This window comes from Physeter macrocephalus, chromosome 8 (genome assembly GCF_002837175.3).
Source record: "Physeter macrocephalus isolate SW-GA chromosome 8, ASM283717v5, whole genome shotgun sequence".
In the NCBI taxonomy this organism is placed as follows: Eukaryota; Metazoa; Chordata; class Mammalia; order Artiodactyla; family Physeteridae; genus Physeter; species Physeter macrocephalus.
The window spans coordinates 3,774,798-3,801,576 of NC_041221.1; the positions used below are offsets into that span (position 1 = coordinate 3,774,798).

The 26,779-nt window shown below is 38.1% G+C and overlaps 1 protein-coding gene across 1 annotated transcript in view; it reads right to left on the minus strand.

Moving 5' to 3' along the window:
• Positions 1 to 432: 432 nt before the first annotated feature.
• Positions 433 to 26,779, minus strand: part of PAXBP1 (PAX3 and PAX7 binding protein 1) — a 32,770-nt gene continuing 6,423 nt past the window's right edge. Inside the window, exons 3-18 of the mRNA XM_024120131.2 lie at positions 25,658 to 25,834; positions 23,886 to 24,107; positions 23,256 to 23,359; positions 21,904 to 22,121; positions 21,206 to 21,395; positions 17,470 to 17,593; positions 13,968 to 14,067; positions 13,765 to 13,880; positions 11,676 to 11,875; positions 10,049 to 10,193; positions 9,247 to 9,368; positions 8,338 to 8,414; positions 7,896 to 7,962; positions 4,362 to 4,508; positions 2,546 to 2,700; positions 433 to 683 (exon numbers count right to left, since the gene is read on the minus strand). Coding sequence (XP_023975899.1) covers positions 566 to 683; positions 2,546 to 2,700; positions 4,362 to 4,508; positions 7,896 to 7,962; positions 8,338 to 8,414; positions 9,247 to 9,368; positions 10,049 to 10,193; positions 11,676 to 11,875; positions 13,765 to 13,880; positions 13,968 to 14,067; positions 17,470 to 17,593; positions 21,206 to 21,395; positions 21,904 to 22,121; positions 23,256 to 23,359; positions 23,886 to 24,107; positions 25,658 to 25,834 — 2,282 coding nt within the window. The 3' untranslated portion in view covers positions 433 to 565. The remainder of the gene's footprint in view (positions 684 to 2,545; positions 2,701 to 4,361; positions 4,509 to 7,895; positions 7,963 to 8,337; positions 8,415 to 9,246; positions 9,369 to 10,048; positions 10,194 to 11,675; positions 11,876 to 13,764; positions 13,881 to 13,967; positions 14,068 to 17,469; positions 17,594 to 21,205; positions 21,396 to 21,903; positions 22,122 to 23,255; positions 23,360 to 23,885; positions 24,108 to 25,657; positions 25,835 to 26,779) is intronic.

The following is a 26,779-nucleotide window of genomic DNA, read 5'->3' on the forward strand; positions in this document are numbered from 1 at the left end:
GTCCACACTCAACTCTCAATTTTAAGGCAGCACAGCTACAGTGATAGCAACTGCTAACCAAAAGGTGACGAATACTTAGTCACTTGCCAGCCCTTCTGTTGCAACAGTGTAGTAATTTCCCTAAGACAATTTGCTATTGAATAATTTTCTGCTGTTAAAAGGCTTACTCTGTAGAAAAACACCACAAATTTCCAGTGTGAAAGTAACTCCATGGTGGTATAAATATATATATATATATATATGCATAATTATACAATATACACTGCACACATTGTTTACAGAGACCAATTAGCTGAGAGGGTTAATTTAAATGACCATATAAAATACTTCTGTAAACAAAGTATGACAGGCAGTAAGGAAACCATTCACAGACTTCCTAGAAATAATCTGAATTCCTTTCATTCCGAAGAACTCGCATTTAAGGACACAGTATTGAATATTAATAATGTTCTCTGTATTAAAACAAGAGTCAATATTTTACAGTTTAAGAAACTTTACATATATACAAAATTTTTACATTGGGAATGGTATTAGAACAAATAGGCTTCTTTTCAGTCTCATAGATCTATTTTCCTTCGATCAAAGACTTAAATTCTTTCACATTGTGGTCACTTGCAACAGACATAGCGTGGTCCAGAGCTCGAACACTTGCAAGGAGTTTTACTATCTGTTTTATGTTTTCCCTAAAGGAGAAAAAAGGAAACACAGATCAGCAGGTTACAGCATGTGGAAAAAAAAAACTGTCCATACTAAGAAAAAAAAACCTGCCCATGTTTAAATGCCCCGAAACAGAGGGCCCATTTTCAAAAATAAAAACACCCCAAAATCTCATTCAGATCCATGATTTTCATTAATACCGAGAAAGGAGAGAAAGCACTCTATTGCCTAACTTAACTACTTCAGAGCCCTGCCTCCCATTCCTTCCCAAACCAGAGTCCTAGCTCTCCTGGAATACACCTGGAACACAAATTATATTCGTGGGTATTCATGACCAATTCATCAAGATCCAGAGTAATTTCCACTCCTCCAAAATTCACTCATCAAGTAGAACCTGGCTTCTTTCATCACCCAGCTAGAAGTCATTCTCAGTAATCCTCAAATTTTAGCATACATCAGGATTACCCAGAAGAGTGCTAAAACACAGATCCCAGGCCCCACCTTCAGAATTCTGTTCAGTAGGTCTGGAGCAGGGCCTGAGAATTTGCATTTCTAACAAAGCTCCCACGTGATGCTGCCAGGAACTACTTTTAACATTTACAATAGTTTGAACCACTTGGGAGAAACCACACACAATGTGACATTATTAGCTGTCTCTTCTCTACAAAACTGTAGTAAGCACCTTTTAGGGAAGGATTATAATTTTTAAGATTTTGTGACTCACACTCATAAAGCGGAACCTACTTTATGTGCACTGCACACGGCAGGTGCTTAAACAGCTGTTGCAATTCTTTTCCTTAGAAAAGTAAATACTGTTTGTTGATATTTACTCCCAAACAAAAACACTGTTACATATATAAATCAAAGTTTAAAAAAAAGTGAAGTGAATAGGATTTATCTAGTAAAAACCAACACATTGAGAAGAAATATTAGTGCCAATAAATAACAACCAACACCAAAATGACATGTTAAGGATGAAATAAAAATATAAACCAGGGAATTCCTGGTAAAGTAAAATATAGGGTTTCCCTGGTGGCACAGTGATGAAGAGTCTGCCTGCCAACGCAGGGGACGTGGGTTTAAGCCCTGGTCCGGGAAGATCCCACATGCCGCGGAGCAACTAAGCCTGTGCGTGTGCCGCAGCTACTGAGCCTGCGCTCTAAAGCCTGTGAGCCACAACTACTGAGCCTGCGTGCCACAACTACTGAAGCCCGCGTGCCTCGAGCCTGTACTCTGTAACAAGGGAAGCCACCCAATGAGGAGCCTGCGCACCACAACGAAGAGTAGCTGCCGCTCACTGCAACTAGAGAAAGGCCACGCGCAACAACAGAGACCCAGAGCAGCCAAAAATAAATAAATTGATGAATTTAAAAAAAAAGAAAGAAAAGAATCAAAATAAAATAAAAAAGTAAAGTATAAACACCTACTGAAAACATTTTTTGAAAGGTTCTTTTTATTTATTTATTTATGTTTATTTATTATTTTTGGCTGTGTTGGCTCTTAGCTGCTATGCACGGGCTTTCTCTACTTGCGGCGAGCGGGGGCCACTCTTACTTGCAGCGCACGGGCCTCTCACTGTGGTGGCCCCCACTGTTGCAGAGCATGGGCTCTAGAGCGTGGGGGCTTCTGTAGATGCGGCGCGTGGACTCAGTAGTTGTGGCTCATGGGCTCTAGAGCACAGGCTCAGCAGTTGTGGCGCACGGGCTTAGTTGCTCCGCAGCATGTGGGATCTTCCCGGACCAGGGCTCGAACCCGTGTCCCCTGCGTTGGCAGGCGGATTCCCAACCACTGCGCCACCAGGGAAGTCCCTGAAAACATTTTAATAATACTAAACCTAACAACTAAAGACTCTAGATCACTGTTTCATTCAATAATTACAAATAATTACCTTGCATTTCTTTTCTCCACATCAGAGCACCCGATACTGTTTCTGTAAATTGTATCTGCTAAGTGTACAAGGTATCGACAGAAGTTTTCTAACTGAGAAATAGTTCTTTCTCCTTTCAGATTCATGAACCACTGCTTGGGGAAACAACTGATCACCTATGAAGAAGAAAGATGTAAACAGTTAAAACAAAAATAAATTACAGCATCTAAAAGCTGGGTCTAGATAATGCCTATAATGTATTTAACTAGAAGACTTGCTATTGAGCAACTCATTACTTAGAAGGGATATTCTTTTAAACCTGATTTTCTACATAAACTATACAAATACACCTAGATATACCCTAATTTTAAATTTCAATACGTAGACGCTCAAAGCAAAAGACAGATAACTTCTCCGATATTTAAGTAAATTAGGGACATAAAATTGATAACCAATTGCTTCATTTTCCAGTCTTCCAGAAAGCCCTAAATGAACTGAACCGTCCTTTATCAGCAGCTTTTGATGTAAAAACATGTATAGTATAAGTACCAAACTGCAGCCTCTCCCCATGCTGAACAGCTCAGTAAGTAGGCATCCTTGCTGGCAGGGGGAGCCGTGCTGGCCCAGAATGGAGTGAAGAGGGCACCACACGGGAGGGGCAGCCTAGGGCAGGAGCCCAAGCAGGACGTGAACAGGGCATGGTGGCAACCTGGCATGGGGTGCCAAAACCCGGGCAAGGGGAGGCTGTTTCCCACCCGGGAGAAAGCAGCCAGTGGGTAGAGACAGCTCCCCACCAAAGAACCCTGGGATGCTTGGAGAAACAACTGATTCCAGAGCTGGGCCAAGCAGGTACAAGATAAGCCTGGAACATCGTGTGCCAGAAAGCAAGAAAGTGCTCCCCCCAAATTAGAGGACATGCCACAAGGTCACAGAGGTCAACTTGAAGGGACTCACACTAATGAAGTCTAGGACAATTCCTGACAAAGACGCAAAATCTGAAATCTATTCATGAGAGAAGATCAGACAAACCCAAACTGAGGGACCGTCTACAAAATAACTGGCTTATCATCTTCAGAAGTGTCAAAGTATGAAGGTCAAGGAATGAAGCACTCTTCCAGATTAAAGGAGACTAAAGAGACATGACAATTAAATGCAAAGGATGATCTGGGAATTTCTTTTGCCAGTTCCTGTGGGTATTATTGAGATAGCTGATAAAACGTGAGAAGGGGCCTAAGGATTAGGTAACAGTAATATATGAATGTTAACTTCCTGATGTTGATGGTCATATTGTAATCATGTACAAGAAAATCCACGTTTATAGGAAACAGGCACAAAACTATATGAGGGTGAGGGAGTATAATGTCAGAGAATTACCCTGATGTGGTTAGGTCGAAAAACTGTACTGTACTTGCACATTTTCTTTAATCATATGATTGTTTAAAAAATAGTTTTAAAAATTATCAAAACTGTGTAACTTACGTATATGAAGTAAAAAAAAAATTAACTAAAATTATTTCTTAAATGAGAAAAGAGACCATTTCTTTAGTAACACTTAAAATAGCATTCATTCAACTGTAAAAAAATTATCCCCCAATTAAAACTTTCGTTAATACCTATACAAATATTGATATAGATAGATGGATAGAAGGACAAATATACACATATCCAACAGTACAACTTTTTATGTAAAAAATGCTAAGGGGAGATTGTCAACATTACACCAACTTCGATAATCAAAGGGGTTTTCATGAAATTCTCAAATCTCTTCAAACAAAGAAAACTTAATCCATCTTAACTCGTATGCTTTAAAAACTACAATATGTGTCATTTCACTCACATTTTGGGCTTTTTTGATGCTGTCATCGCCATATTCTGAATTCTGAAAAGCCATGAGAATGTATCTATTTAATAAACCGTCTATTGATAATTCCTGAAGAGTTTTGTTTGAGAAAATGCCATACCATTGAAGAAAATTCCCTAAGAGCTGGAAAGAAGAAAAAAATTATTTTTTCCCCCAGTTTTATTGAGATACAATTGACATGTAACATTGCGTAAGTTTAAGGCATACAACATAATGATTTAAATATATATTGTGAAATAATCACCGTAAGTTAACATCCTTCCCCTCACACAGTTACAAATCTTTTTTCTATTCTCTTAGCAACTTTCAAATATACAATACACTATTGTTAATTACAGTCATCATGTTGTACACTACATCCCCAGAACTTATCTTACAACTGCAAGTTTGTGCCTTTTGATCCCCTTTATCCAATCTCCCCACAACTCCCCACCTGTGGCAACCACAAATCTGATTTGTTACTAGAAGTTTGGTTTTTTGAGAAGGAAAGGAAATGGAGAGGCAATGTAAAGCAATTAAATTAAGTACAAAGTAAATTACTTACACAATACAACACCTTATGAAATACCCTGGACCACGTCTTGCCAAAGCACTAATAAGCAGTTTTGAAGGGTCTGAATGTTTCTGATAATGACTGAGGTTAACTAAAATTTAAATAGCCACATGGAGCTAGTAGTTACTATAGTGGACAATGCAGATACAGAACATTTTCCATCATAACAGAAAGTACTGGTGGGCAAATGATGATTCTTAGATAAATGTCCTCCCTTGAAAATCATGCCTAAACCAGTCCTATGACCCTGCAAAAAGATGGAAATTCTCTTTTTGACTACCACATTGCATGTTTACCAGACTTCATGAACCTGGATATTGGAACTACTTAAGCTCAATACATGTAAAATGGAAGTCCCCCCCCAATTCCACCATAAAATTCTAAGTTCCCAGTATTTCTCATCTTAGGAAATGGCAACACTATCCAACAAACCAATCAAGCCAGAGCCTACATGAGCCTTATCATTCTTGACCTCTCCCTCAAGTTGTCGAACCCCACCTCTCCCCAGTCTGCACCTTTCTCTCAGTCCTTGCTGCCGTGCCCCTGATCGAAGCTGCCGTCGTCTCTCTGTGGGCCCTGCACTGATTCAACTGACTATGAGCAACGGCTCTGGTCTAGTTTTTCTCCAGCATGCCTCTGTGAGAAAACTAAAACCTACAGAAAATGATCTGAGTGACTCCTTAACATAATTTTCCCAAGGATGGTACAAACTAGTACCATTCTAGTTGCATACGCAATGGAGGCCTTAGGGCATCAGGTATTAATTCTTCCACAGAAACCCAGTTGAGAAGACCTGCTCAAGAGTTTGACTGGCCTGGGTTAGACTCCCATCTCCACCACTTAACAAAGGGATGAGCCTGGGCAGGTTATTCCATGCCTCACTGTCCCATCAGCAGAGTCAAGCTCATAGGGCTGCTGTGAGGATTCAACGAGATAATCTATGTGAAGGGGTGTGCTACAGTGCTTGGCACACAGTGAATATGTAATAAGTACTAATTTCCATTTTCATTATTACTATCTTCACCTACTTCATTTCATTATCCCCACACAGAAGCCAGAATATGCTAAAAAGGGCAATATTTTCATGTCACTTCCCTACTAAAAGCCCTTCCACAACCCATATAAGAGCAAATGATTCTCAGCAAAGGTACAAAAGCAATTTAATTTTAAAAAGGATAGTCTTTTCAACAAACTGTGCCGGGACAAAGGAACTTCAAGGCCTCATGCCCTATATAAAAATTAACTCAAAATGGATCATAGACTTAAATGTAAACCCGGAAACTGTGAAATGTCTAGGAGAAAGGATAGGAAAACAACTCTGTGGCCCTGTATTAGGCAAAGATTTCTTAGATGTGACACCTAAAGCACAACTCATAACAGGAAAAAATAGTAAGTTGGACTTCATCAAAATGAAGAACTTCTGCACTCTTTAAGACTGTTACCACATGGGCAAAAGATCTGAACAGATACTTCATCGAAGAACATATACAAATGGCAAGTAAGCACATGAAAACATGCTTGGGCTTCCCTGGTGGTGCAGTGGTTAAGAATCCGCCTGTCAATGCAGGGTACATGGGTTCAAGCCCTGGTCCGGGAAGATCTCACATGCCGCGGAGCAACTAAGCCCGTGCGCCACAACTACTGAAGCCCGCGTGCCTAGAGCCCATGCTCCGCAACAAGAGAAGCCACCGCAATGAGAAGCCCGCGCGCTGCAACGAAGAGAAGCCCCCGCTAGCCGCAAGCAGCAACGAAGACCTAACGCAGCCACAAATAAAGAAATAAAATAAATAAATTTATTTTAAAAAAAGAGGAAAAAAAAGGAAACATGCTCAACATCATCAGTTGTTAGGAAAATGCAAATTAAAAAAATAACAAGACACAACTATACACCTAGGAGAATGACTTAAAAAAAATAAAAACCCTGACGATACCAAGGGTGGTGAGTGGTGAGAAAGAAGAATAACTAGAAGGCTAATATATTGTTGGTTTAGAAAACAGCTTTGCCTAGGTATTTACCCAAGTGATGAAAACTTACATACCCAGAAAAACCTGTGTGCAAACAGGTTTATTCATAATTACTCCAAACTGGAAACAATCCAGTGTCCCTCAATTGGGGAATGGATAAAAACAAAACAAAAAAAACCTGTGGTATATCCACCATATGATGGAATACTACTTGGCAATAAAAAGGAGCAAACACAAGACAACACTGATAAATCACGAATGCATTCCGTTAAGTGAATGAAGCCAGACTCAAAAGGCTAGTTAGTATATAATTCCACTCCTAAGACATTTTTACAAAGAAAACTACAGGACAATAAAAAGGGGTGGCCAGGCTGTAGGTGTGGGCTTGACTACAAAGGGGCATGGGGAATTTGGGGGAGATGATGGAAGCGTTATACATCTTGATTTAGGGAGTGATTACATGTCTACGTGTAAATTCGAGCTCCCATATCATCTGAACCGCTCATCTCTTCCCTAATTCTAGCCATCCTGGCCTTTTCTCAGTTCTAGCATACCCTGCTCTCCCTTACCTCAGGGCCAACCAATAATCTAAACATCACTTCCTCAGGGTGGAAGGGAATCTTCTGTGACTGATCCATCAAGGTATCTGTGCCCCCTTGTCATATGCTCCCACACAACTTTGAATTTTTTTCAGAATTCATCACACCTGAGATTACTTATTTGCTACTGTCAATTGAGCTTGGTTATAAACGCCATGAAGGCTCTACTTCTATCTCAGTTCAGTGCTATATTTCCGCAACTTAGAAGAGTATCTGGTACTCTATTTGCTGTGGTTTAGTAAGGCATTTTGTTGGCTAGTTTGGACCTTACTGGAACTCGGAATACATTTTCACCTCTGCAAACATCAAACCCGAATAAACTTTTAGAATAAAATTAGTTTGTATGAAGTCAAACAAAATCTGAAGTCTTTTAGATAGCCTACAGACACGTACCTTAACTGAAGACCAAAACTGTCGTTGAAAAAACAAGTAAGGCCCAGAATTTTTATTTTCCAAGACACTAGGAAAAAAAGAGAAACACATCACTAATCAAAGTTGTGTGTTAAATGCCATCTGATTCCTAGAAGATTTCTGTAAGTAAAAGAGGTGAACGTAAGAAGTTAACTAATTTTTCAAATTTTCAAACAACTGTATTCCAGAAGATAATTTTAAAAGGTAATGGCAATTTATTGTGAGATACTAAGGGAGGACTATTTGCATTATGCTGCTTAAGGCAGCAATTTCCCCACTGAGCCACTCTCTTTGGGCTACAGGTTTATACTATGTAGGTAAAGCTTGTATTTCAAGCTATGCTTAGTTTTCCGGAGTTTAAGGAGTCTCCTCTGAAAAATAATGGAGAATATTATCATCTTTAATGTTCTTAGGAGTTACTTACTTTTTGGGATACAAGGGCATGAATACATCATCATCTAAAGTTCTCCTCATTCTCAACAGAAGTGCTTTTAGGTACACCTAAAGAGTTAAAAATAGATCATGCATTTTAATAAGGGTTACGATGAAAGTTAAATTTTAGTAAATAAAAATAAGCAATATTCCAAATCACATAGAGTATTCAATTTTGAGTGAACAGCATCTCAAATTTTTTAACTTTCCCCACTGAAGGTCCTAAGGTCTTTAATGTTTACTACTTACTCTTCATTCAGCCCTCATCAATTACCAAGCAATAAAGCCATTTAGAAATCTTCCAACCTCTTAATCTACTATATAAAGATTTAAGATCAGACCTATAATCTGGTTCCTCTCAAAATGAGGTCAGTGAAAATAAAACAATGATAAGGAGTACTTTCTCATATCTAAACAGCTCATAAGAATGTTCAGGGCGGGAAGCGGCAATCTGAAGTTCTGAAACTTTAAAAAACAATACCTAGTCATTTTACATGCTATTTAAATGTTTCACCATTTAAATTATCAATTGTTACCCGTTCCAGTAGTTTCTCTTTTCCCGAAAAAAATACAGGTCTTCAAGGCATGTGTGATTAGTCCGATTGAGAATGGGGGTGGGGTGGTGAGGAGGGTGAAAACAGTACAAATGAGAGGCTAGCTAGACTAATTACATCGTCCTTCCCAATCGATATTTTGAAATAAAAACTACTATCTCATATTTTGTATACTTCAGGTTATAAAGGACAGAGGCCTCAAGTGGGAGAATCAGATTTTCTCGTTGGCTCAGGATATAACCACTCATTCTCTCAACTCTTGCTCATTTTCAATGGGAAAGGAGAAGATAAAATAATAAATTTTAAAAAATTAAAAAAAAACCTTTCAGAGATAACAATTAAATTACCTGTGTATTTTTGTTTTCTGCATTCACTACTGAAGGATATCCATTGATTAATTTTAGAGTAATTCCGACCATTCTTGAAGTCTGTGTTGTAGAAAAGGGGTCCCACATATTTTCAGCTATCACTATTAAGAACAAAAAAAAGCAGAATGTACTGAGATACAGAAGTAAATTGCTGCTGACTGAAATCTGACGTCAAGTAGGCCCCAGCTGAGAAACGCCAATCACGATTTTTTCTTCCTCTAGAGCGTAAGCTTCAGTCTTCTCTGTCCTCCTAACCGTGGGAATGCTGAAGATTAGGCACATGTGGCGAGGGGGACGGAGTCCTGTTATTTTCTGCTTCTTGGTGAAAATAAAGACGGGGGAAGGCAGGATTTCTATATCCTAGGAGATGTTGTCCCAGCATCAAGAATTTCTAACTGAACTTGAGCTTTATTTTTAATATCAATATTTTAAATAGGTCCCTATGTCAATGATTCCTAATTTTTTTGGGGAGAAATTGATGAAAGCAATGAAACTGCTCCCCAGAAAGATGCATATCCCCCCTGAAACCGTGTATTCAGGCAGTCCATAAGAGCCTGAAATTTGCCTGTGGATCAATTACTGCCCCCAACTCCAGGCCCGCCCCGAGGTGGTCTTTACGTCCCAAGTTAAAAGATGGGTACCCTTTAGCCATCTCTGGGTCTGGGGGTAACTTTATTATCAATAATGTAATTTCTATGAGAAAATATGCTCTGATTAAAAACTCCTAAAAATAGATTTGAAAAACCCAATGTGTTTGAATGTTCAATTCAGTAATCTCTACCTGTTAGTTTAGGGAGAATCACCTTTTCCACAATGGTAGGTAACAGTGCAACGTCTACATCATCTTTTTCTTGCTCTCGCTCTTCACAACCGTAAAACAGCAAAGATTCAAACCAAAGCATATTCTCAAAGTCACGACATTTTGCCTAGAAAATATTTAAAAGGTTACCCAAACATTTAAAATAGTGGCTATTTCTGCTTCTAGTCATGAAAAGAGTAACAGGAACCGGATTTAGCCTTCAGTCATAAACTAAAAACTGGACAAATATATGAAACATCTATTTTCAGACAATGGACCACAGGCAGCATAGGACCATGACCCCCTGAACGAACGGAATCAAATGAGGTGAGCTCCTGGTCAGAAGAGGAGATCGGGGTAGGCAACTGCAAGCAGAGCAGTCCTGCTGAGTTAGGAGACAATCTAAGTCCAGGAAGGCCGGAACGCTAGAAGCTGTGGGGCGGAGGAAGGAGCTACACAGAAGGAGAGCTCCCAGATGCACACAAGTGTCCCCGAGCCTCTGCTGGATGCCAAGAAACACATGCACAGGGTGGGACTCCACAAGGTCTGGCAAAGAGCAATCAGGAGCTGGGAGCTGAATGGTTCCCAGAGCTTAGATTTTTTTCCTCTGTTTTCAGGGCTTCAACCTCAGCCTTCTTTTCGTTACAGTTTACATATTCAACCCAGCCCATCTCATTCATGCCCACGGCTCCATCCATATGTTGGTAGCTTCCAAAACCGTATCTTAAACATGAACCACTACATGTATACAGACAATTTGAGTTTCCTCCCTTATGTAACAGGCAGAGAGGTCCTATTGAGTCCACCTCTTAAATCTATCAGTTTATCTCATCCTCCTGATTTCCATCACCACTGACTTAGTTCAGGGTCCCATTTCACATCTTCCTCATTGAGCTTTCCCACGATGTTCTGTTTTTCTGGAATCAAAGAACCAAGTTCTTATTCATTCATGTTCATATCTCAGCGTCACTACATGTAATTTTAGTTGACTGAGAAAGACACTGTATAAAAATCGAAAAGCAAGAGACAGTTCTCTTGAGAAGGGACAGAACATAAAAGGAAAGATCATAAGATTATACCCAGTGATAATGTGTCAGTTATAGCCCTGTGGGTGACCTATCTCCCCTGAAAAACACTTCGCTGAGGCTTACATCTCTAGCTTTGAGATTCAAATTGTCCAAGGCATCATGGTATATTGCCTTTTTTTTTTTTTTTTTTTTTTTAAGGAGAAAGTGTTTTTCGTTTTTGTTTTTTTAAAATTAGTTAATTAAATTTATGGCTGCATTGGGTCTTGCTGTGCACGGGCTTTCTCTAGCTGCAGCGAGCGCAGGCTACTCTTCATTGTGGTGCGTGGGTTTCTCATTGCGGTGGCTTCTCTTAGAGCGAAGCACGGGCTCTAGGTGCGCGGGCTTCAGTAGCTGTGGATTGCGGGCTCTAGAGCTCAGGCTCAGCGGTTGTGGCGCACGGGCTTAGAAGCTCCGTGGCATGTGGGATCCTCCCAGACCAGGGCTCGAACCCACGTCCCCCGCGTTGGCAGGTGGATTCTTAACCACTGCGCCACCAGGGAAGTCCAGTATATTGCTTTTCAACAGTGAGAGAAGCCACTCACCTCAAGAGGAGTCCAAGTGAGAAGCTGCAGCCTTATGAGGGGATTGAACAACTTTGGCAAGCAAAGGCCGATGTAAGCATCCTTGTAGGATGAGTAGTATTTTGAACGCCATGCTTCAAACTGGGATTTAATACAATCGATTGAACAGAAACTTTCAAGGACATCTTCAAAAACCTTGCTGGACTCTTTTGAAATGCGATCTAAAAACAACAACCAAAAAAACCCCACAGAGAATCAAAACTTAGTATGCAGTAGAAAAAACACAGTTCAAATATTTTCAGTGTTTTCTTTGTGGCCTGAGTATCATCAATAAGATAGGCTCATTAGCAAAGGAATAATTGTTAACTGCAACTTAAAAGAAAACAACCCGAGCTAAGTTTAGGTTCCAAACGTCCATCATGCAAACCACAGTGCAGGGAGTCTCCGTTTTGCGTAGTTCCAACATGTACTATTATCTGTCACCACAGTCTAAATAACACCTGTCCCCCAAAACTCAGTTCAAATTTCAAGCACCATGGAATAGTAACTGTGAGTAATTGCATAAAGTACAAACTCTGTTATCTAGCTCTTCAGTCCACAAATCACCACGTAAATAACAGATGTGTAGTTATCATTATCAGTGACCAATCATATCTCTTCTTTCAAAGTCTGTTGGTGATTGCAATAACTGACATTAGACAAGAATCAGCAATGGATGCTAGGATCTTTAAGTAAAGGTTATTTAATGCTCCATATGACTTGGAACAGCAGACTCTTTATAATGAAGAGACCTAGTCATGACAACCTACTTCTCAAGATCCATCTTAACACCACTAATAGTGGGCAACCTAACATTTGCCATCTGGTATCGTGCTGGTAACAGCATCCTGTGTGAAGTATTCTCGCCAAAAAGGCTGTAACCTGAATCTAATCAAGACTTAACTTCCAGTTTACAAGAAATATAGTGACTGGAAGAACAAGTTAAAACTATGAGGAAACAGACAAATTTAGAATGTAGGACGTTTTACAAGATAAGTGGCCTGATCTCTTCAGAAAGTTAATGCCTTAAACAAATAAAGAATAGGGGTGTGTGTATGTGTATAACGTATCATGATATTCACTAATTCTACAGAAAAAGATGTAACAACCAAGTGCAATGCAGGAACCTTGTGTGGATCCAGGTTTAGAAAACACAGAGTAAGAGAAACAGTCCCAAGAATTCTGGGTGGGGTGGCAGGGGGGCTGTGACGGAGGAAGACTGAATGCAGACATGATACTAAAACTTCTAGGTAATTTTTGCAGGTGTGACAACAGTGTGGCAGTTACGTAGAAAAGCATCCTTTTTTTTTTTTTTTTTTTTTTTAAAGAAGACATTAAAGATGTTAAGGTTTTTAGAGGGAAGTGCCATGATGTCTGTAAGTTAATTTCAAATGTTTCAGCAAAACACACACATATCCAAAGCAAACTTGGCTAAATGATGGTAAGAACTGCTGAATTTGGGTGACAGGTGTATATGGGTGATCACTGTGCTATTCTTTCCAATTTTCTGTACGTTTGGAAATGTTCACCGTAAAAAGAGTGGGAGAAAAAAACAAGCTTATCCAACGAAGTTCCAAAGGGCTCGCAGTCAATATAATTCCAGATAATCACAGCCAGTGGTGGGAAATAAAGACTTTTACTTGGGGATCCTTCTGGAAATGTCTCAATGTAACAGAACTAACTATTCCTCTTGCTTGAATTATTCGGGGCTCCCAAAATCAGGAATTTCCTTTAGGGCTGAATGCCCTACTGCCAACCTTTACCTTTCTAGACCAGACAGGCTGCATCAGGGCTGCCCCTGGGATCTGAAACATTTTCTTGTCACTTTAAAAATTCTGTGATTCAGAGAGTAATATCATTTATAATGCAAGTGCTAGATGAACCCCACAACAAAGTGTTACCACGAATTTTGAGAACTCATCAATAAAAATGGGTGCAAGTTTTAATAATTAAACCAAAGTGCCTAGTTCTAAAGCAGAGGCCACAAAGCTTCAAATTATTTCGTGGCAGAAACCACAGCCAAGGAGAAAGCACACTGACAGTGAATCTCATTTCCAAATAAATGTCTAACCTTTTTCCAGATTGAAATTTGTAATATCTGTAGACGTTTCTTCATCATCACTGGAAAGGCCTTCAAGGTGATCTGCCATCTTACCGGTTTGCTCTCTGGCTTGTCTACGACGAGTCCTAAATAACAAATATCAAGTTCCCAAACCAGATAAAAGAGACTCCTCCCTTCACAAACAAACCAACAGCAAGCATCTGTAGAATTACCTTCTCGCCTCCCGTTCTGCAATCCGACGTTTTGCATGCTCTTGATACAGTGCCCGATCTCGTCCAAAGGAATCAAGATTTGGTGCCATCAGAGCTTTATCTGTAAAACAACAATGGTTAAAATTAAAAGCCTTCCTTCAACAATCTTGAGGAAAGAGTTTGCACAGAATAAGCCATAATGATAGACTGCTTTCTAATCTCAACAGCAGGATTCTGCAGTAACCGATAAACCGGCTAGTCTTCTAGTTTAGAGCAAGTCTCAATATTAATCTGTGTTCCCACACAAAGGAAGAGAAATATAAATGGAGAGTTCAACAACACCACACAAATGCAAATGGGCTTAATCCCCGTTCTTATGTCTAAGTAACAGAGCTAGTTTATGCTCTCATGATGACCAAATAAATTAAAAATCTAAATTACTTGTGTAAAGGGAAAAATAATACATTACTTTTTTTAAGGACGAACTTAGGCATCACATGTTGAATGATATGACAGCAGAGACATAGGTAGGAAGGATGAAAAAACAGCTTTGTGGCAGGAGTTTAATCATTTATTCTATTTCATTCTAATTTTTCTTTGTAGAAATGTATTCTCTATTACTATTTTAAGAACAAGGGCAGAATCAACATACAGACTGAAAATCACAGCTGAGAGGACCCAAGTTGTGCTTTCTCAAACCCTACTTTTCCAAGCACAGTCCCCTTATTTCTTTTTTCCCCTATTTTCCATCTCTCTTTTTTTAACTTCTAGGGCAATTTTCTAGCTTTAGCGTCCAACCTTCCTATCGAAATTTATGTTTCAGTTACCACATCTTTAGTTTCTGAGATACAGCTATCCTTCTTAGAACATTCCTTTTCTATAGCATCCGCTACTTGTGCTACGCGTAGGACCCTCCCCACACCTCCAAGGGTTTCCTCCTGTCACCTGCACTGTCTTTGTTTCCTCAGCCCCTCTGGTTCTGCTGCTTGTGTTGCTCACCATGATCATTAACTACCTCCTATGTAAGAATGAGATTGGAAATTTCGTGGCTGTAGGTGGGAGCTGTCTAACAGAGGCATCTCCATCAGATCCCTGGGTTCAAGTCAACTTTCTGTTGGGGCCCCCAGACGTTACAGTGTCTCATGGTCTTTTCTCTGGACCCACTCTCTTCCTCCAGAGAAGAATCTTCGAATCTCTTGCCTAGGGTAGAAGGAAGAGTGGGGGAAACATCTGTCTGTGATGCTTCCTCACGTCTACATTTAAGTTCTACGCTATGGAGATGTTCTGTATTACATGGGATAGTAACGAGAAGCACAAAACCCAAAGGGTGGTGGCGGGGGAGGGGGAGATCACGTGCAAAATGAAAGACATCCATTTAAGGCTTTTCCATAGTCTTTTTCCTGATATCAAAGATGTGTCACTGATAGCAGCAACAGGAAAAATAAAACCAAAAATGAGCTGGTATCCCCTTCAGTGTATCCTAACTATCCTAGATCCTACTACTTTTAAAAGTTGACTCTTTTACTGAATTTTTTCATTCATATTCCAAAATAGCTTGGATATTGGGAAGTATGTTCCACAGTTCCAATTACAAAAAAATATCAGTATAGTAAATAAGACGCCCCAGCTCTACCTCAACTGGAACTCCACTACACACCATAGATGAACTGGCTAAAAAGTCCCAAACTACACAAATGATTCCTGCCTCTTTAAGAGCTACCCTGCAGTAAAGAAATATTTTAAAGAAAATTCTCTACTATACTAAATACTTAAAATGTTATTATATTTACAGATTTTGTAAAATATATATTGAGGGAGATATAAGAGAGTAGATGACTCAAGAGATAGCCTCCTTCATTTCCGTAAGAATCATATGCAGTAACTGTGGTAGGTGTTTACAAATCTAAACAAATGAATTTCTGGCTGCATTTTTGTTTCTTTAAAAAAAGACCAGAAGAAGAATTGATACTTCAGTACCCCATGCAATTTTTCTCAGATGTTTGGCAATTAATGAATACTCCCTCTGGGACAATACTTTTCACTTTCTCATTACCCTTCACTTCTTTCCAGCTATCAATCTAATTAACATCTATCATTCAACCCTTACTTCAAATTCCATATAAGTAAATACCTCCAAATTATAAAGAACAGATTATAGGCAGGAAAAAGTATTTGATGAAATGCATGGCTCACCCAACCATTTAACTTAAAAGGAAATTACTGCCCGTCATAGGTACAATGATTACCTGTAATTTGCCCCAGAAATCTGCTTCTATCTGGATCAAAAGTGATTTGGGCGGGATGCATTAGTTATTTAGGTGCCCAAAATGGCACTAATCCAATTTAAATGTGTATGGCAAAAACAGAAGGTCAAAGCCATTCATGTGGCTTACATCTGAGTCTGACTCATCTGACGGCCATGTTACCACCTCTTTACGATGCTCCAAAACCCATCCAGCACACAGGAGAATGCTTTCTCAGGGATTCAATGTCTCTCTAACTTAGAGGACACACTATATGACAAAGCATTGTTTTCAGAAAGAATAACAGGGCCCTTTGCACTTGGAACACCTGGGGTGGTTGTTTAATATGCAGATTACTGGACACCATCCAAGACCTGGCAAGAATCTGGGGACAGGACCAAGAAATCCGCATTTTAAATTAATATCATGGGTCATTCTGATGTACACTTCCATTTAAGAACTGCTGACATCAGGACCGAAGAGATGACAAAAGAAGCCATGAGAAAATCCAATGTAGGAAAATTCCTATTACAGCATCCAAGAATATAGAGGGCAATGAAAAAGTGGAATTAAAATGTTTAAAACGTCTGGTTAAAGAATTTCAGCTCAACTATTTAATAAGAGGTTTCCAATTAATTTTGGTGTTCCATAACACACATCACAATGTAAGGAATATAAATTCAATTTCCAAATTTTTACACTAAAATTTCAAGAAGTGTTGGCAACCGACTGACTTACTAAAAAAAAAACCCCACTATATGAGGCAAACTAGAAAATACAAAAAAATTTTAAATACAAAAAATTTTGCTTTATCTAAGGGGTGAAGCTCAAAACTCCCCTAATCTTGGAGTTGTATCATTTGTTATGTAATAAAGCCCCCTCTCCCATACAGAATTTCCCAGCCCCTAACTCAAAACCTTTGTTGTGATCAACAACAGCATCTGTATCGGTGTTAAAATGTGGGGAAAATCAACTGGGGCCAAATAGGTACTGGTTTTAAGATAAAATACTGATGATGTCTTTACTATAAAGAATGAGAGAATGCCCAAAGAAGAATAAGATCGATAGACTATTAGGACATGATTTGAGTTCCTTTGCAAAGCTATATTTTCTTAAACACAATCCAAGCACATGCTAATTTTAGATCTACCTGACACAAGAGCAAGGAAATCTGTTTCTTTAAAAAGAAAAAATGCTCTGAGACGTCTAATTTTCAATTAGGATGCACTAAGTAAACAAGGTTGTTTAATGAATAATAAAAACCTTCAAGATGGACTGACTTGAATGGCTTGAAAACTCCGAAGATTCATCTTTAATATCATCTTGTCGTCTTTGGACAAGGCGGGAAGCTCGCTGTTTGTACAGCTGATGTATTGCTGATTCAAGTTCATTAATCAGTGGCACCTGTAAAAATACAACACACTCCGTAACACCAAACTCCTCAGCTGCTTATATATTTGAGGGTTCCATATTATTTCCGGATTTCTGAAAAAGTACCCTCTGGACAGAATAATCATGAATTCTCAATGAAACACAAATAGTAATTCAGTTTTATGATTTCTGGGAAACACCACTTCTTCTTTTATTCCGTATACGGAGCTATAATGTCCGGTGCCTAGTTATTGGAGCAAAAGTTTGGTTAGGTTAAACACTTTAACATTAGTAGAGAGAGTGAGTAAAGAATTGTCAGAAATTTTAGTGCTTCTTTTAGAGTAAAGTACTTGAAAGTCCTTTTTAAAAGTCCATTTTTAACTTTCTAGCAGCATGATCTCCCTTGCCAATTTTTGTAGTTTAAAATAAACCATTATTGCTGTGTAACATCAAAAGATGCAATGGCATCTTTGTGGCTTTATTACACATTTAAAACGTGAACTGCATTCATTTACATTAATATGGTGAATAAAATTTCTAGCTATCACTAACCTGTCTAAAATCAATCTATCTAAAACTCAGAAAGTTCTTCTCTTCCTATCAAATGTTTAAATTTTTCCTTATCTGTAAGTAAAATAATAAAATTCTTTGCATAAATTGTCAGCTTACAAAGTCAACAAATTTTTCCAGGTTACTAGCCACAGCTAAGCATTCACTTGGTTCACGTAGAATACAAAAAGCTTACGGAATGAGACCTAACTTAAAAGGAAAAACCAGAAAACGTTCTCTTTATAAATACCTATGCTATAACCAAATGTTATGAAACTTTCACAAAATGCTAACAACCACTACACATACCTGAGGAAACCAGAAATTCTAGTTTCCTGATGGTTAGTGCAAATGAAAAAGCACATTAGAGTTTGGGAACACTGGCACCAAGGGTTATAGCAGCGTCCTGAACTGAACAGACTGTAAATGGAAAATAAAAAAAGGCAGGTGGAATACAAAGATGTCTGTAATAAAAGCAATTTTATACACTTGCATGATCCCATTGCAAAAGCAGCAAATGTTCACAGGAAGGTCAAACTGATGGAGTTATTTTATTTTTTAATATGCCACACCATGGGCAACAATGTCCCCAAATCTGCACTAATTATCTTGGTGATACGAGCTGAGCCCACAGACTCTAAAATTAACTAGAATCGATTTTTAAAGCAATTACTGTCATGTTATCGTGACTTACACTTACCTACCCCCTCATTTTTTCAAACTGTGCAGGACTAAAGACAAATGTACCTATGCATTCCTTTAGTCCTGGAGATGATTAACACCCCTCTACTATAAGAGCTACACGCCTGAGGTTGCATCAGACAGAACCTTAATTATTCAATTTATAGTTAAAATTCCGATAACGTGATTTTCCTGTAGGACCTTAATTATTCAATTTATAGTTAAAATTCCGATAACGTGATTTTCCTGTTTAGGTAATGAAAATGCCTTTTAACAAAGCCCAGAGAAAATTCTACTGAGAATAAAAGCCCTAAAACACATTTTCAGCTATCATTCATGTTTCTTAACAATACTGATTTATCTCAAGAGTGCACCATGACAATTTCTTTACCCTCTCCAAACTGGAAATTGTTATTGACTATCATTATTTCAAGGCCAAATTTAAGACAAAGAACACAAGAAGGAAGATGACTGCAGGAAAACAAAACAATGTAAAGTTAAAATAATCTGCAAAAGAATTAAAAATCTAAGTTCAAAACCACTTAAACTTTTATAACAAAAGAGAAAAAAACAAAAGAATGTTTATAGTTTGATGGTCTTACCCTAAAACAATATTTTTATAGTATAACTGGAATATTCAAATCTATCCAATTATTCCTCAGTATTTCCAAAATGACAACTTATGACATTATTAACTCAGCAGCTGACTCAGTAAAATCAAATGCATATGAAAATGTCAAAATGAAATACTCATCTTTAAAAGGGAATTATCTACTTCTCTTTTAATTAAAATGTAGTCACTATATAATAGATATGGTTTAAGATCTGCTCCATAAACATTTATCTAAGTGACTCTGTAAAAACGTATTAGCACAGTCTGAGGGATACTTCCCTAGGAACAGGGTAATCAAGGAGAGATAAAGTACACTACTAAGTGTTTTTAAAATAGTAAGCAATTGAAAACTATATGAACTAGACATTCTACTAGTCTCTTTAACTCAAGAATGGTACAATCTAGTTGATCGTATTACTGTCAATATTTTTTAAGAGTTCAGTTTGCAATTACAAGCGTGTAAGTTTACTCAAGTAAGTTCCAAAGCAAAGACCCAGATACTTCAAGAAAAAGCTCCACAGGGACAAATCTCACTTACAAAGTATGGTTTAAGACAGAGATCCTTTCTCTAGTCACAAAAGGTTATTAGACCTGCTCCCAGCACCATGTCCCCTGGGCTCATAAGGGTTTTATTAGTAGGAAGGACACAACTGCCAGCTCCGACATTTATGTCCACTTCTCCTCTTGACTCTAGCCCCTCTGCAGTCAAACCTATGTTTCTTTCTCACCCCTGTACTTGTCACCCTAAGCCACAGATCTGCCACAAGGGATATCATAGCTTAGAATGTAGCTGCTGCTCCAGAAATCAGGTGATAAGGACAAGAACATGAATCCTTCAGAGAAGACCTGGTGGATCTGACCAGACTGGCTGGAACCATTAAGATCCATTTGGAAGACACAGTTTGGCACTGTTCTTCAGCCAGCCTTTGGCCTTAAGATACTGAAGTAATCAACGGAGATAATAAAAAGTTAAAATACTGTATGCTTACCGATTCTACGCTAATTCATATGGCCAAGAATAACAGAAAATGTGCCTTCTAATCCTGTATCACTTGAAAGTTTATAGAGATAGGATATTCAAAAGCACTTTTACTTTTTTTTAAAGAAAAGGCTGTGAAGTCCACAAATGCCTATAAACCAATGCATCAAACAATAACATTTATCTTAAAAATCAATTAAAAGGGCGTTTGAGAAAAGGATTCTGCGTGCAGCTAACAAAAAAGGCAAACAAATGGCATAATAAGATGCAAATAATTGTGCCAACTGACTGTCAGACTAAAAAAAATGAACTTGGAAGAAATGAGACCTTAACAGAAATTATGGCCAATGAATGGTTTCTGAAATGGATAAAGCACAGGCTTATTTAGATGAAAACTATTAGCAGCAATGGCAATCAACTTTATCTAGGGTAAAAAAAAGCTAATAAAATATTGCAACTTTATGCATATTTGGAATTACTTGTAGAAACAGTTTAAAGATAAGTTTAGATCTGAACCATAAAAAAGAAGATTTCATGAGTCCCTTATATTTTAATAATTCAGGACAGGCCAATAATCTACCATTAAACTAAGGCAGGATTTGCAAAAGTCTTATTTAAATATGCTTTGAATTATCTTTTTTTTGTTTTCTACAAGGCACTAGATTACCCCAAGATAGAAGGTTGTTAATGAAGTGGAGAAAATGAAGCATGACTTTTCATCACTTCTAAAGTTGAATTCAGTGGATATTTTCTGAGAAATAAAGAAATCTAGACCTCCTTAATTTTGCCTTATTCAAAGAGATTAATATTTTTGCATTCTTACCTTTTCACTGAAACACTCAAGCAAGTCTTGGACATACCCTCGCATTTCTTGCAAAAATTTATACCGTTCACCAATACCCCCAGAAGACCCTTCTAATCTTTCAATAGCCCTGGTGGAGTCCACTCGGCTTTGCAGATGTTTCTCATGCTGCTGTCGATTTGTTTTGTGCAGTTCTTTCATGGAGTCCAACCTTAAGAACAGAAAAGGATAAATATAACACATTTACATCTGAAAGTCTACGCTGTCAGGACTCTTGCAATATTTATAATAATGCATTTAGTTCCACTATTAGAATATAAAAATGCTTGGAGTGGATCTTTTCATCTGTACTGCTTTTTTCCTCAAAAAACGGCAGTTTACAGACTTCATATAAAGTTATTTGGTGGGCTAACCAAAATCTCACTGTTTTGTTTTTCCCCCCATATCTTGACTACACTCTTTCAGAGTCCAAGAGGTGCAAATTCAGCACTGTCTTCAACAAGATCATGGAGCGGTATTTTTAAAAACTTTTCGAGGCTTCCACAGAAGTAATCCAAGAAGGTAGCAGAACAAAGTATGAAGTCATCTTCTGTTTAGCTTTTGAAGATAGGCCAGTGAATCTTCTTTGCCGATATTCTGCATCTGCTACCCCAGACTACATGTTGCCTGAGGGAACGGAAAGCTAGAGGACAGGTCTTTAAGAAGTTGATCTGCCCTACCTGTCTTTAAGCTGTTTCTTTACCAAATCAATAGTAACGGGAGTCATCTCATTACTGGGAGTTTTGAAAGGGACTGTATTATCTGTTTTTTGAGATTTGGCATCGGATGATCCGTAGGCTGTGTAACTATAAGGAATGCCATAGGATGAACCATAAGGCATTGTCTGGTAAGTGTTCTGGTAGTACATGTTCACTTCAGTGGGCTGACTTGCTTGAACCTAGAAAATAAATGGGATGTGTATTAAAACTAGTAGCTGAAACTATGAAAAGAAAAATCCCATGCCTTTAGTGTTAAACAAACAAACAAAAAAAACACTAACAATAAAAATTATACCCATTTTCCAAATAGTATGTAATTAAAATATGTAATTGCAGAGCTCTTCAAAATCAGATAAAAGTAGTGCTGGATTCATTTCTAATTCCTATGGGATTACTGGATTCATTTCTAGTAACTTTCGGGAAAACAATAACAAAGAAGTTTAGAGTTAGAAGGGGCATTAAATTGTGTCAAAACACTAGCAACAAAAAAAATGTTATGTGATATTTCCACTGTACTACTTACTTTTATAAAATAAATTGTTATAACTATTTAGGAAGATATTTTTCATCTACAATCAGATTTTTGCATTACTGAGAAATCCATCTTCTACAAAATAATTTTTTTTTTTTTTTTTTTTTTTTTTGTGGTACGCGGGCCTCTCACTGCTGTGGCCTCTCCCATTTCAGAGCACAGGCTCTGGACGCGCAGGCTCAGCGGCCATGGCTCACGGACCCAGCCGCTCCCCGGCACGTGGGATCTTCCCAGACCGGGGCACGAACCCGTGTGCCCTGCATCGGCAGGTGGACTCTCAACCACTGCGCCACCAGGGAAGCCCCAAAATAATTTTTAAAGTCAGAAAACAATAAGCTCTATAGGAAAGAAACACCTTACCTATACAGGTTCCCAAACTTTAGGAGCAAAAGAATCACCCAGAGGACTTGTGAAACAGATGGCAGGGCCCCACCCCCAGGGTTTCTCATTCACTAGGTCTCACTCAGGAGGGTGAGAATTTGCATTTCCAACAAGCGTCCATATGACGCTGATGCTGCTGGCTGAAGGACCACTTAGAGAAACACTTACCTAAGAAACCAGAAACTCTTCCATCATTTGGATGGTAAAAGGCAAAATGTAATATAGTTTCTTCTAACAGCTTACTGGATACATAACTTTATAGAATTTTCCTCATTATGTTACTTGAATGAATGACAAAGGATCAATTCAATGTGCAATATGTTTTTACTTTAACAAAATAAGCTAAAAATTTCTTTAATTTCTTTTTTTAATTTTTGAAGTTTAATTCTTTGGTTCTTACCTGAGGGATATTAATTCCTTTTCTTATCTGCTCCTGTTCCCATCGGCTGAGCTCTTCATCTTGTTCTCCAGTTACTAAAGCGTCATCATCACTCCCCTCAATACCTAGAGCCATAAGCAGCAAAGTAAATAATTCCAAAAAAACAGCGAGGGAAGAGATGCTACCCTGATATTTCACAAAAATCAAGCAAAACTATTGGCATTAACTCAATCTTACTGAAGTTAAAATGTCTATTATGATCTCTCCCTCATTTGATACTTCTGCTTTTGCTTGTCTTAACACACAGCACACCTGAAGCAAAAGGCAGTATCAATGTAACGATTAAAACCTTAGGTAGGTTTCCTAACCTCTGGAAACCTAATGCCTCCTAAGAATGAAGAGCCAATTACATATATTTATGTACGTTAGGTGCTTAGCGCAATACAGGTCACACAGTGCTCAATAAACACTAGCTACCAAAATCATGCTACACTTTTCAAAAAATTCCAATAAGACACTTACACCCAAGCAAGAACAGTTCTCTAACATTAAACATAGTTAAATAAGTACAGGTACTTTTTATTTGATTGTAGTATCAAATTATATTTAATAGCAATGAAACAGGCTTACGGTCCCATTAAATCAAGTTACCTATTTCCTCCGCAATTTTCTGTCTTTGCGATTTTTCTTTCACAGAAAAAACTATACGGCGTTTCTCATCATCATCTTCATCATCACTGGCATCATTCTCATCTTCTCTAACAAGGCGGCCTTTACCAGGCTCACTATCATGAGGAGTGAAATCTCCCAATTCCCGGGCCATCTGACGCTTTTTCCTTGCAGCATGTATAAAAGCTGCATCTGGAATTTCTCCTGGAAACAAATGGTGAGGATTATAAACTATGCAATATTAGGGAAAAAAGTTTCTATTTTCTTGAAAATATGAAAGATAAGTGAATCTCATCAAGACAACCTTGTCACAGTGATGTTCTAATGTTATCTGCTGGCATCCCCGCCCCCCCCTTCCCAAACTGTGCCTGCAAAACAACTGATTTATTTTTAATTTAGTTTAAATGGAAGTAAAAGTCACTAGGGAAACTAAAAAATATGTATAATGGCAATATGTACAGGAAAGGGGGGAAGGGAAAATCCACCAAAGCAGTTTTATTTTAATGGTATATTTTTTCATTTTTAGAAATAAACAAAAGCAATAAAATCACATTTATTACTAAACCAGAAAACAAATAAAAACAAAAAAAGTATCTACAATCTTACAACCCTAAAAAACACTATTAGGTTTATATTTCTCTTGCAAATAGTTTTCAGTTGACCAGTAAGCACACTGAATATATAATTCTATATCTGATTTTTTCTTCATATTAAAACATAAGCTTTTTCCCATGTTGTTTTGCATAAACATAATTTTTAGTGGTTTACAACATTCACTCAATAAAGCATAATCTACCACATAATCAAATTAATTGACATTTTCACCTACAGTAAAAATTAATGCCTTGCTACTCTTCTAATTGTTATTTAAACAGCTATGTAATATCCCATCATGTAAATGCACCATAACTTACTAAGCCATTCCTCTCCTGCTAGACATTTTCTAAATGTTGCTCATTGCAAATAAAGTTGCAATAAAAACATTATTTCCTTGGATAAATTTCTAGCTATGGAATTACAGGGTCAAAGACTAAGAACATTTGAAATCCACTGATTCATATTGTCCAACTGCTTCCCATAAAGACTGTACCAATTAGAATGCTACTAGATCTATGTACATAACTTTTCACAACTTTACAAATCCAGAGTAAGCATTTTTATTTTTTAAAAATTTATTATTATTTTTTGGCCACCCTGCGCAGCCTGTGGGATCTTAGTTCCCCGACCAGGGATTGAACCCCGGCCTATAGCAGTGAAAGCACTAGGGAATTCCCCCAGAGTAAGTTTTAGATTTTATAATGAGTTAAATGGTTACTCTTCATAATTTAAATTTGGCTACTAAGCATTTATTTATTCAAAAGCTGATCAGCCAGTGAATAGATCTACAAATTATTTTCATAAAAAAGTTAAAGAAAAAAAAAGTGTGAACATAAAACTAGCAGCAATTTTGCTTTTGGTAGCAGTTCTTAAAAAAGTTAAAATCTTAATCTGAAATACATAAAAAAAGGACTTCAGTACCATTTACTTGAAGCCCTACATTTGCTTTGATAATAAAACTGCCTGAGAATGAACTTGGAAAGCTGGGAAGTTTCTAGTTTTCTTACTTTCTGTAATTGCAAAATGAAACAACCTGGCTTCAAACAGGGATGTCACAAGAAACACCACTTAGCTAACTCCTTCCTTAACGACCATCTTTACAGACAGCTCATTCTTGAGGGCTTATTCAGCTCTAAGGAGAATTTGCAAGTACACACCTGGACGGAGAACATTCAAAGAAGATAAAGCATTTGAAAAGGCTCCGGCAGCCTTTGGCTTTTCTTCCTCCTTCTCGCTTTCCATATCCATTTCATCTTCCCCGTGTTCACTGATGATAACTCCATCTTCTTGACTGGTGTCCTTAACATGACCTGTTTTGTCCAAAGGAGGTTCGTCTACATTTTTGAAAAAAGTAATAAAATATATCTAAAACAAGATCCATAAATTAAGGAGTCACTTCTAATGCAATTATGGGCTCAATTCATTAAAGCTTGAACTATTTAAACTGTTTATAAAAAACTCAAACCACTGATGTGTGAACATGAATAATCACAATAAACACAATTGGAGGTTACAACAATACAGGGGGCGCAGGGATGCAGAGACCCCGCCCAATCGCTACCTTCAATTTTATCAACATTTTACTAGTATATCAAAACTAACTGTTTCTCCCTCTAAACTCTCATAGGTAACTGTTCAAACCTCTTGGAAGCATTATTTCACTTTACATGTCAGTATTTTGTTAAACTCTAAGCCCATTTGAGGCAGCTTTCTATCAAGAACAAAGATTATAGACCAGATAAACCTCTCTGTAATGAACACTTTATGAGATATCGTCTTAGTTCACAGCCATGTGTCACCCATCATCTGAAGGGCTGAGACCCAAAAGTCACATTTACACTGTGTAGGCCCCTGACTCCGTTGCCATGACTGAACGTTTAAGAGTGGATGTGTGACTAAACTTGATTTTTCTGGCAATCTGGAATTGGGACACAGAGACAAGTCAGAGGCTAGGAGGCACTAAAAACCACGTGCAAACTAGGAAGGGAGTTGTGGAGTAGCCGTACTTGGCCACGTGGACAGAGAAAAGAGCTCTCTAGTTCTCAGGCCATTCCCGAGGCCAGTTTCAAGACTACTTTCCTGCCACAGGGTTCCAGGAGGCACCACTGCTACAGTGGTTTACTTTACACCAAACGGTTTCCTTTACTTATAACTAAATAGTCCTATTACACCTTCCATCCCAGGCAAAACTCAGAAAATCAGTGTTTTTCACCTTGAAGCACTGAACCTGGCAATGCACACAAGGGGCACCATGAATATAATGGAGGAGTAAAACAAAA